Below are 12,362 nucleotides of genomic sequence, written 5' to 3'. Positions count from 1 at the left end.
TACCCGTCTTGCAACTATCAAACAAAAATGGCTGCTACAATGCAGAAAAATATGAATGTTATCAAATTACCTCGTTACCGAGCTGAGATAACCACGTTCGTTTCCTGAAGTCCAGGAACAGGTTAATGATTGTTGGTTGTTGTGTGGTGGGGTTTTTTTCATCTGGAAAGGAACCTAGTAACAGGTTAAAGAACCAAATGGTTGCAGGGAGGAAGGACCATGCTTTTCCTCATGTTTTGACTGCATAGATGAGAGAACATTGTCAAGAGAACTTATAACACAGGAAATAGTCTTTTTACCCCCGGAAAATACAAAGGCTGAGAATTACATAAATGGTGTAAACTGGTCGAATTCAGAAGCTACGGTTCTATATAGCACCTTGCAGTTCATAATTCCGGAAGCACTTAGCACTTCCCCTTGGAATTTAAATACATACTTCCCTATGAAGCTTATGCTCCACTGCAGAATAATAAAGCAGAATAAGAAAGCTAACCAGATGCTTCCACGTTTTCCTCAAGAAGTGCTTTAGATTTTAGGTCAGTTTAATTTCTGTCCCTGGTTTACTGCAAGTAATCCCACTTTATGTTACAGTTTCCTTCACTGTGAAATCAGTGTAATTACCCGATTCAAAGAAAAGGTAGATGCATCTTGGCTCTGTGTGCTCATATGAAAAATAACTAACAACACCCTCTACTTGCCTCCCTGGACTCTTTGTGGCGTGGTCAATCTGTGTTTGTGAGGGGCTTTCACAACATCAAATGAAAAGCCATTAAAAAAAGGCAGAATACTATTCTCTGAACAGGAAGAGGTCAATTCTGAATCAAATTTTCAAGTCACTTATCAGACATGCTAAAGAATTAGCAACAAATATATGAGTGAATATAAAAGGTATAAAAAGCAGAGGGTGAGTGATGAAGTGAGTTCAGGGGTTCTGCAAACTATTCCAAACAAAATTAATAATTGCCATTTTATCTACCACTTCTTTTCCTTACAAGAGGAAAATAAACACAGTATTTAGTCCATCATCTCCACAAGACCTGAAGTATAACAGAAAGGAAAACTGTGTTTCTTCTCCTGAAAAATGTTTTATTGTTAGTGGTATATTCTGACTTGCTAAGAAATGAAGCTTACTGCAAGCACCTTCATTCTGCGTACTACCGAGTATCCTGCTAAGTATTTAGTAGTCCTGTTGACACTGATGATGCTGAAGTTTGTAGCAAACATAAAGGATAGCTAAGGTACAGCTTTTTCAATAGCATTAAAATGATTGTAGGTTTTGGCTGTCGTGATGAAGCAATGTGAACTTTTTTTCTTTAACTTCCAGGCCTTGTAACAGATTATCGGGTAAGTGTAATAATTAATACTATTACTTGTATACACCGATATTTCCAGGACTTTTATTTTCTATTTTATTTTCTATTACTATCATAAGCCTCAAAAACTTACGTTTCTTTCCAGGAAGGATGCAGCTTGCTAGATTTTTAACATTCCTCAAGCTGAAATTTTAAACTCTTTTTTTTTTAAAAAAAATTGTTTAAAACCAGAAATCATCTTGCATGTGTAATATCTCAAGGTTTAGGCAGTAGAATGAAATGTCCTAAAGATTTTTTTTTCCTTAACATAGTGAATAATACATTTTTTTAAAAGCACTTGTGTTTTAACCTTTAATCAATAAAAACACTGTTGTTTTGGAATGGAAAATGGGCCTGTCATTGTAGATGCTAGCCCCACAACTATAAGCAAGCCTGTGTACATGAGCTTCTACGATACTTATTTTTCCAAACCCTTCAAGGAGAATTCAGGATGCACGAAGAAAATGTGATTTGCCTTGTGACCCTTCCATTCTCTCACCGATCTCCTTTTCCGACTTTCATTTGAAAATTTTCAGCATTAAACAGTCACACCAGGGCATTAATCAGAAATAGACACTTCTGTTATTATTTGACCCACCTCTAGCAACTGCCTGTAGGATGTGGCCATGCGCTACGCTTCAAAATCATTGCAGAATGTACAATTTCTGCAGTATCGCTGCAATGGTAACTTCTAACGCAGGTGCCCTTCCTTCTCCCTGGTTTGCAGCACTGGCAAATCCCCCTGGGGAGGAGGTTCCGCGCCCTGAAGCTCTGGTTTGTGCTGAGGATGTACGGGGTCAAGGGACTGCAGGAGCACATCCGCAAGGTGACTGGAATTTGCTTTCTTGGGTAACCTGTGGTGGGATGGCAAGGGAAAACGAACTTGCTGCCTATCTACTCTCCGTGACTTCTGTACACAACAGAAAGCACAGACAGCAGGTTTTGGACAGCTGGGTTCGATAGGGGTACTGCTTCTTTGCCCCATGTAGTATCACAGTTTCATATCATGGCAGGATCAAAGCTGTCACCTGTTTTCTGTTAATCTTTAGAGAAGACAGGTCTAGGAATTTGGAATTTCTACAACGTGGGACCATAGTTCCTTCTGAAATTAAGCCAGGGCACTTTAGTGGTTTTATTGGGGAAAAACATGTTTATTCATGACTTCTGTGTTTTACTAATGTGCATGCATCGATAGCATGTTTAGGTTATGATTCCAGTCATTGGGCTGCATTTATGGTACAGTAACTTACTGGGCATGTCTACCTCTGCTGTTTCTTTGTTTCCTGTTTAAAAGCCACCTTTTTTTAACAAAAAAAAAAAAAGTGTACAAATGAGTACTAAGTTTATTCTTGATGTAAAAAGACAGAAGCTTTTATCACTAAAGACTACACCTGGCGCCAGTCTAAATTATATATATACTTCTTCTGTAGCCGTAAAGTCAAATTCAAGCATGTCTTTCATGTTTATGAAGTTTAGGGAAACTTCCAGTGAGGGGAGATCTATGACTTGGCTCTGAATATTTACAAAAATATCCATTAGCTAAGAGTCTGGTCTAGTATAGCAAACTCTCTGCAGACACACATTCCTTTCTGTTGTGGTACTAAACAGATTAAATCCTAAGAAAAGCTTTTTCCACTGTTGTAAAACTCCTGCATGATTTCTTTTTGATTTTAGAGGGTTCTGGGATGGAGGATACCCTCTTTGCTTCTCATTTTTATCACACTATAATTTTCAACGTACTATACAGATATCTGAATTGGATTTTTATCCTTAATGAGGCTTTCTGAAATAAATTTTGACAACAGTGGCAATCCTGATGTTCTGTCATCCTTGTGGCAATCTGCTACATACCCTTCTGATGAAAAATTAATACAAGGTTTGTTCTCACTTTACTAGGCTACCATTACAGTTTCTAGTGGGTTTCTCTCTCAGGTTAGATTTCTGGAAACTGCAATCATTTTAATATCAGGCCAAGTTTTTAAGTAGGGCTCCATCTCTCACTGGGAAAATAAAGGGTTGGAAACCCCGTATGAATTACTCGGCCTTTTATCAGGCTGATTTCCACAGTTCAGTACTTACATTCCACAAGTTCCCTCTTTTCCTGTCTCACAGACATTTCCCTGAGTGTCCAGCCAAAAAGCGCTTGTCGTGCTAGAATTATAGCTGAAGATCTCTTTTTTATACTTTCTGTGACAACACAGTTCAGGATGGCTAAGCAAATCAATCTTTTCTTAAAGATACTCGCTCCAAAGTGAAACTCCAGCATGTTCCCTTGTTTGTAAAGGTAATTCAGACTGCTAGATTTCCAAGGGCTTGTTGAACTGATTGTGTATGTTTAATATTTCAGTAAGGACTAAAATGTTCCCTGGTGTACAGAGAAAAATAAGTTATGACCTTATGTTCACAACTTTGGAAGGGCAAGAGGGGAAATTAAGTACAGAATTTGGGTCACTGTATACATGCGTCAAACTGGAACCATTAAGGTAATTTCTCCTCTCCCCCCTGCCCCGCCCCCTCGATGAGTGATGATTAAATTCAGTGGGTTCCAAAGCAGCTTTAAAAGAAAGTCAATTCTATCTCTAGCAGTTCTCTGTCGAACTTACATTTCAAGAAATAACTGCATTTCATTTGCTCCCTCCTCTGTGGGTATTTAAGGTATCTCTCACGAGTTTGCAGACACATTGGTAAAGTTATATCAATCCAGTGGTTTTAGACTTCTAGGTAGGCTTCTTTTGCATAGCCAGGTGTTACTTACAAAGTGATTTGAAATTTTCAGCAGCGATGAGCTTCTAACATATTACGAGGGAAAAAACACTGCACATTCTTAAGCTTACCTATGGAAGACCAAAGATATCTGCAACTCTCTCTTCACAAATATTTCTTTTTTTCTGGATGTAAACTGCCACAAAACCCACATTTGTTTCTTTTTTTTTCTTTTTTATTTTTTCTTTCTTCTTTCTTTTTCTTTTTTCTTTCTTCTTTCTTTTTCTTTTTTTTTCTCTTTTATTAGTATGCTTTAAGAAAAAGATGTTTGTTATGTTTACAACCTTAAGGTCTGCATCAAAATAACTAGATAACCACTGCAACCTGGCATTTGCTCGTACTGAGGAAGGTATGTAGGAACTAAAATATTCCTGTGAGATAAGAATGTGTGACTTGGATTTAGATACAGTAACTTCTTTTGTTTTCCAAACCTTCCAGTTATGCACTCCTTTCCCACACAACATGTAATATTAACCTATTACAAAGTACAGGTTTTAAAGCAGTGGTAAAGGGGAGGACAGTCATCTCTGAAGGATGTGGGGAGAGAAAAATAAAAATTTTGGAGGTGAGTCCCAAAGCCTCAGAGGAGATGTACAAAGAGGGCAAAACCAACAACAGTAATAGTCGTCTGGACTGATTCCAAACACTCAGAGTCAGTATAAATGTGAAACTCAAATGGCCCATTTGTAAAATGGCCCATTCGCAAACTGCTTGACCATATATTACTCCTTTGTCGGTTTAAATCCTCTCAAAGAGCTCAGAAGTAATTTGAGAAATTTAGCAGTTAATGGTTTTGTATGTTATGCCCACAAATATTCAGACTCAGAGGAATCCTTCGTAGGACCAGAAGAAATCAGTGCACTGCATCCTTCTTTCTTCACCAAGGATAATGAATTCCATTAAACATTAACAGCAGAGACAAAGAAACTGTAACTGTACAGAACAGCAATGCCAGAGGTAGCATTTCAGCTGGGCAGGGGCTGTTGAGAAGACTCTTTTGACAGCATTTTCCTTCAGAGTGTAGTGGGATGAGAGCTAAGGCAGGCAGAGAGGTGAAATCTATAGGAGGGAAAGTATGAAGTGATCAAGGCTAGGCAGGTATGCTTATTTGTATATACACATTAATGTACTCTGATGCTTCACAGAAGCTCCCTTCAGTCAAAACCTATTTTAGTTCTTGAAGGCTTTGCCCAAAAATCAAAACTCAATTTAAAGACCTCAATGCAGGAGCCTTTATACTTATATTTATACTTAGTTATATTCACATACACACATACACAAATACATTTTTTTTTAAATAGGTACCACATCTTAATGCCTCACAAGTTTACTGCTCCCATTAGTGATTATGTAAGACATTTCCCTTAATCCTGAATAACCAAATGAATTAGATCCCTTCCGCTTTTTCCCTTCTCACTGCAGAAGAGCAATGGTTATTTACCTGAGATAGTGATATAGAAAAATTCCTTACAAGCTTCTTTTTTTCAATCTGCTAAATTTCACTGTGAAGAGAAGAACTGGTATTAATTCTGTCCCTACACACCAAGACTTTTCAGGCCACGAACACAGTCCATCTGATTTCACTTTGGGAACCCGCGTGATAAAGGGATTGTCCAAATGATATTGCTAGAAACACTGTGTGAGTTGGTTTGTGTGCATCCACGTTTTTGTTAAATTATGTAACAGCGTTAAGTAGTTTTTAAAGGCTAAATAAGATTTGAACGTGAACTTTAAGATAATGGTGCTAGGGACACAGCATGAGACAAATGTCAAAATCAAAAGCATTTGGAGGGTTAAAATATCCATAGGTCCTGCTTGGTACGTACACATCCAGCAGAAAACTGGGAACAGCCTGTCAGTTTTTACCTCTCCTTCTTTCTTATCCTTAGTTTCAGTGCTTGTGGTTCTCCAAACAGGACTTTATTTTCACAGTTTACCTGCCTGTCTTGAAAAGTTGAAGCACTAAAGCCACACGCGTCCCCCTGTGAGTTATTGCCGTGCTCACGTCCGGAGTGTGGGTACAGCTCTCGGACTCCCAGAGGCAGTGCGATACCTAAAAGCCCTTTGGTTTTCCAGAGTTCAAACTTCCAGACTTCATAATGTTTAACTTTATTGCGTTTAATGATGTTTGGTTGCAACAATCTTTGTAAAAGCAATTCAGGATAATAGCTTATGGTTCAAAGGTGCAGGGCCTGGGGTAATTGTGCTAAGCAAAGCTCTACAGGTGAAACTTCAGTGAAACCTCCGCTTTCTCGCCTTCCCGTCCTGTAAAAGCTAAAGCGCTCGGTGCCCCCCCGTGGCTTTACAAATAATTGCTACTTGCTACGACGCTGTGCATAAAAAGTACGTGCATCCAGACATGAATACAAAATACTTCCAGAACTTTGATTTGTCTTTTACTGAATATAATCTATCTTTCCTCGATTTTTCTTCTTTCAAATTCCTGAAAACCCCCCTAATGCCAAGAGTGAGACATAAATAAATAGACATAAAGAAAGAGACGTAAAGAGACGTAAATACCCTGCACAGCATGGGTCCAGAATTTTCTTGTACAAACTCCCCGCAGTAAGCCAAATCTTACATTTTTGTTTTATTCAGTTCTTACCCAGGTAAATTTTGATTAAATTCAGCGGGTGATTACATTCAGCGGAACAGTTGTGAAATTCTCATCTCATTGAACATGATTTTTTTACGGCTTTGATTTCCAAGATCTAGTATATGCAGTGTGAAATTTTGCAGAGTTGTGTAAAAGACATCAGTTTGGTTAAGGCTACAGAACAGGAGGATAGGAGGAGGCAGTAAAAGATGATTACAACACGTGTGCGTATTTCACGTATGTTTTCCATGCACTTATGCATACAAGTATCTGTATGTATACACATACGTCTGGTCAGTTTTCATAGATGTAAACACGTGCTGTTTATATTAGCGGACCATTCAAATGCCTTGGAAAGGACTGGGCATTTTATTGGTCTCATTCCTGACTCAAAGGGCTTTCGATCTAATTTTAGAGGGAGATGATAAATGGATGTAACAAACAGCAGAGGGGAAGTGGTAACAACAGTAAAATGGGCCAGTTGCGTAGGGTACCAGTATGCCCAATATGAAGGTTTTGAATCAGTGTTTTGCTTCAATATAAACAATGTTTTTTTCTATTTTAAGAAATAAACAAACATCAGAAAGCTATGATTAAGATTGCAAAATGTGTTTTCTTTCTTTCTTTTTTTTTCTTTTTTTTTCTGTAGTTTCTGTTTTGCCTTCTTCTTGCCCTTTTGGAAGCAGTTCCTGTGAGATGAAACATTCCACATCTAACCCTGGCCCAAAGTGCAATGTTTCATTTTTGTTTGATGTCTGTCTGTGAACTTGCAAAAAGGCAAAGTGCAGAAGCAGGAAAAGACAAGGGCTTAGTTGTTTATTTTTATAAAATTATTTGCAATCATAAATACATAAAAGTTAAGGAACTTTTAAACATCATTTTAGATGTCGATGATAATTTTTGGTGCAGACTGGCTATTGCATGAAGGAAAACTGTAATTCTAATAGCTGGTTGCTGCTGTCTTTTTTTTGCTTTTAGGGTAGTGAGCTCTAAACTGGCGATAGCCAGGGAGAGGGGGCGATGGATAAGGTACCTGATGAGGATATGGGTTCTTTTTTTCCAAGTGTTTTTGAATTCATTTTCTGTCTGGGGGAAAGCAAAATGTGATATGAGTACACAAGCATCACTGACTGATGTTAAGATTTCCCAGCTGATTGTTAGTATGCCTGTTGTTGGTATTTTTCCTGATTGATTTTGGAAGAGCAATGGTTTCCTATGCTTAAAATAATTGCTCTGGTTTGGTGTCCAATGTCACTTATCCCCCCCCCCCCCCCCCAGTAACTTTTAAACAGGTTGGCTGAGGTTTGCTATCCATTTTCTTGATTGTACTGCCATCATACTTTCTTTTCAGCTGAACCTGAGCACCCAGGTCAGAAGAGTGAGCAAGTTCTGCCCTTCTTCACAGTTATTTTCCTATTAAGTGAACTTTTCTAAAAAGTGTATCTTTCCAGCTTATTCTGCCTGGGAATTGTGATCATTTTCTCTCTATGTATCTGTGCATCTCCCTCTCCCCACAATAAGTTTTGGACTCTTTAGCCATTCTCAACCAAAACTGAGAGTGGCAGAAAACCTAAAGAAGAGTTATTGCAATTATTTACTATTAATCTGGTATCATGACAGTTATAAAACTGTGCTGAAACTTTTCATTAAGAAACAGGCTAGTACTGCCTAAGATAGACTGAGCTACTAATATAGTAACAGCTCAATATGGTCTCTGAAAGTCATAAATGGGATTTAAGTTAACATAAACAGATGGTGATATGTGAATAGTATCACATATCAGAAAAGGGAACTGAGAAAAAAGATTAGGGATGGAAACAATTTAGCACATCCTTTCTCTTGACGAATCAAATTTATACAACGTAGATCTTTCTCTTCCCAGCACATCAGGCTGTCGCATCAGTTTGAACATTTCGTCCTTCAGGATGAAAGATTTGAGATCTGTGCTGAGGTTGTCTTGGGACTAGTCTGTTTTCGGCTGAAGGTAAGGCAGCTAAGACCCTCTGTCATGTTTTATAGCAGTATAAAAACCTGCAACAGAATATAGTCTTTGTAGTTAATATACTTAATTATTTTTTAAGGAAAGTAGTGGGAGTTCGCGTAGAATAAAGCAGATTAAAGAAAGAAGCTTAAGACAATTTCGTTAAAACTTAATCAAATGCCTAAGAGAAGTTCCAGCATATTAGGGTATGGAAATATATAGTCAGGACAAACAAATGGCCTTAGTCTACCTGGTCATCCACAATTACTGTTATATTCTAAGTTTGATGGGCTTTGATGAAGATGATTGTTTTAATAGATTTTCATATACATTTGTATATGATGCACGTGTGTGTGTTTTAGATGTTTCTTGTCAATTTTATATGTGCATATATTTAATATACAATTATATATATACTTATATATATAATGACTATCATGGATGAAGATTAGAATAGTAAACTTCTTTTTGTTGTTTTCTTTAAAGAATACATTTTCATTTTTAAAATCCTACAGTCAGACTGGGAAAACTGGAGGAAGATATGAGTAAGAAGAGGTTGCATAGGAGGCCAGCTTCCCACCTGCCCTTGGCCCCCGTCTCCTTTTGCTGCACATGACCCTTTTGCCCCTCTTGGCCTTTCATTCCCCAAAATCCTTATAAGTGCCAGGTACACTGATGTAGAGACCTTGCCTGCCAGTAACTAGAACACTCACTCTGCACTCGGGGCGCAAGAGCTGCAGTAGTTGGGGGGGTTCACTCACCTCACCAGACATTGCAAGGGGATCAATCTCTTGTTTTAGGTAAAGAACTCATTTAATAGAGGAGTTTGCAGCTAAAGCCTCTGTAAAGCACTGGATTGTGGCACTGAATCTGAGCACCAAGCAACAGTAATAACAGCACTGGTGTTTTCTAGTTCACATGTTGTTTAAAATAAAAGAAAAAAATGGTCTGTTTCTAGGGGATCAGATAGATTACGGAATGTGGAGTTTTTCCAGTAAGTAGAAACACGAATGTAATTTCTTTCCTAACAAGAACTTTTTAAAGAATTTGAGGAATAGGTACTGTGGCTTTTAGTGCTCAATAACACAATGTTGGTTGTAGTCTGCTCTCTCACATGGAACAAGCAAACACTAGTTTTGCAGATCCAGAGACAGCTGTTTGTCAGTGCTCTACATTTACTTTAAAGTCTTGGTGAAATAGAGCATAGCAACACAGGAATTGTCACTTCTGATCAGACCAATGCTCCAGAGGAAGAAATCAGATCTACATGGAAAGACAATTTTACAATAGGACGTAAATATTGGACACCTAGCTAAGAAACTTTTAGACAAGTTGTAGAATAAAGGCGTGATTCTGGTGAAAACCAATGTTGAAACAGCAGTGTTTTCATCGCTTGCCTTCCATGTCCAAAAAAGAAAACAAAATTTAACACACTGTTAGATGAAGAGCGCTCTATACTTTTTTTTTTGCAGCTTTATTTGCTTTTTAAATCACTCTTTCAAAAATCTTCCTGTGATTCTTCTAATTCGTATTAAAGTGCATCATAGAAGTAGAATACTTGTAACTTTATGTAGTTACAGTAGGACTGAGGGACAGGAGATTTGAACTGTAATGCTGCACAGCTGTAAACGTATGAAATATTTTTCCTTCCTTTGTTCTTGAGAAATCCTTTTTTATTTTTTTGCTTAGCTGTAACTTTTAATTTTTTGCCTTTCACACTGTTGAGCAGACAGACTAATAATCTATGACTTTCATATTATAAATATTTCATCAAATGTATCATGCCAAAGGGTTAACTTCTGGCCTCCTTGTCATGTCTGCAGATGAACACAAGTCAAGCTAGTAATTTCTCCAGGGGGGTGAGAATACTGTCTTATTGAAGCTGACAGGCTCAATCAGAGCTGGCTACTGGCTTCTCAAAGCTCTGGGAGAGAATTAGTCACTACTAACTTCAATTTGACGTGACACCCGACTGTGACAGCAGCCCCTAGGTGCAGCCATGGGAGTAGAACAGAAGAAAGATATATAAATCTTTCTCCTGCCTCGCGTCACCCCTGCCAAGGGTATTAATGTAACATCGTATAACTGCTTGTACTGCTTAAAAGTTCGTGCTGTGCACTTCATATTAAAGGCAAGGATCATAATTTTAATGATGGATTACCTTTGATAAGAAAGCAGTATATCATTGCCACCAGTGACTGACCTATAATGGGTGGGGACTTGCAAAACACCAAAGCTGGTCCTTCTCTTAGTTAGGAGCATTCAAGTTGCATAAATAGATTCTAGAAGATTAAGGCTAAGCCATGAATTGCAGACTCTCATCCAAATTCCCTAACAACTTGTGCTAAGTCAGAACAAGGTTTTGACTTGGGTTCAGTTCTAAGTCTAATATGATCCAAAAACATGAGAATAATACATTTATCCTCCATGCCGATGGGAAACTGTGTCTCTCCCGCTTTGTTTTTATATGGAAAAGGCTAAGCAAGCAAGTCACAAGTGCACAGATTTGAGAGAACATGTTTTCTGATATGGATATTTTTAAGAAGACTTATGCCGCTACAGTTAGAAAACTGCTAACTGAGCAGATGGATTGGTCCGTTTGTGACTCTTTCACCGCAGTCAGTCCTCAGTAAGGGAACATTACAGTAAAAGCATAGCTGCTCCTACCAGCTCTTGCAATTATGTGTTACCAGCAGTGTAATAGAAAGAGTAAAGGCTGTACAATAGCTAAGATACTTCCCCAAAGAATAAAATTATAGCACTCAAGATCAACAAGGTATATCCTAAGCTATTACGGCTAATTGCCCAGCAAAGCTGAAGCCATCTCTTGGTCTGCTGATACAAAAGTTAGATGGGTTCCTTTAATTTGGGTAATAAAGACTGTCAAAGATGTGCAGCTGGCACGTCATCCTGTGTTGCTAAATCGGACAAAAATCCCAAGATTTTTTGGATCCCTTCTTTCATTGTTTTCATTTGAAGCGATTTACTACTGGTTTTGAAAATCTGATGAAATCTTTTGTTTTATTCTCAAGTGCTGACGGAGATTAACTAGGAAAACTATTGATTCAACATTAGCTGAACCTGCAAAAGAACCCGTACTCCTCCGTGCAGTCCTATTTTGAGATTTGATATTAAGAGCGTACAGCTGCTCAAAGGGAAATCCTCACATTCACTATTTGAGCACAAGGAGAACGAAGTACACTAGAAGGAGATAGAATTCAGTACTGCATGCATGTAGAGTTCCTGTGACCTTCTGCAAGACATTTAACGTTTATGTCTTTGTTTTCTGGAATGCAGAAGACTGTTTACTTCCAGTGGGAGGGTCAGTTTACCACATTTCTAAAATCCCCCCAAAACTCCCCACTCTCAAGGATTCTGTGGTGGACACTTCCTATAAAACTTGAGGCAAATACTTTTTTAGGGTTTCTCCTGATAGTATGAAACTTACTTATGGCAGGGATACATTACTTTAACTATTTCTTAATTAATGGTAAAATTACCACCTTCATATTCGAAAGACTCTCTCACAGCAGACATGCTTAAGTGAAGACTGGAAGGTTTGTTTTACAAATGTTAGTACAGGTCATTGCAAACCTTCCTCCCACGTTCGTTTGATTAGATCTAAGAAAAGTTCAATGAAATGGATGCAATAATGAATGCTTTACATGAA

The 12,362-nt window shown here is 38.1% G+C and overlaps 1 protein-coding gene across 3 annotated transcripts in view; it reads left to right on the top strand.

Annotated features, from left to right (window-relative positions):
• DDC (dopa decarboxylase) overlaps positions 1-12,362 on the top strand; it is a 75,671-nt gene that overhangs the window by 59,047 nt on the left and 4,262 nt on the right. For all 3 annotated transcript variants that reach the window (XM_063326231.1, XM_063326232.1, XM_063326233.1), the window contains 3 exons: positions 1,325-1,344; positions 2,080-2,178; positions 8,594-8,695. In XM_063326231.1, coding sequence (XP_063182301.1) covers positions 1,325-1,344; positions 2,080-2,178; positions 8,594-8,695 — 221 coding nt within the window. The remainder of the gene's footprint in view (positions 1-1,324; positions 1,345-2,079; positions 2,179-8,593; positions 8,696-12,362) is intronic.

This window comes from Chroicocephalus ridibundus, chromosome 2 (assembly GCF_963924245.1).
Source record: "Chroicocephalus ridibundus chromosome 2, bChrRid1.1, whole genome shotgun sequence".
NCBI classification, from domain to species: Eukaryota; Metazoa; Chordata; class Aves; order Charadriiformes; family Laridae; genus Chroicocephalus; species Chroicocephalus ridibundus.
This window is presented reverse-complemented; position numbering and strand designations above follow the sequence as displayed.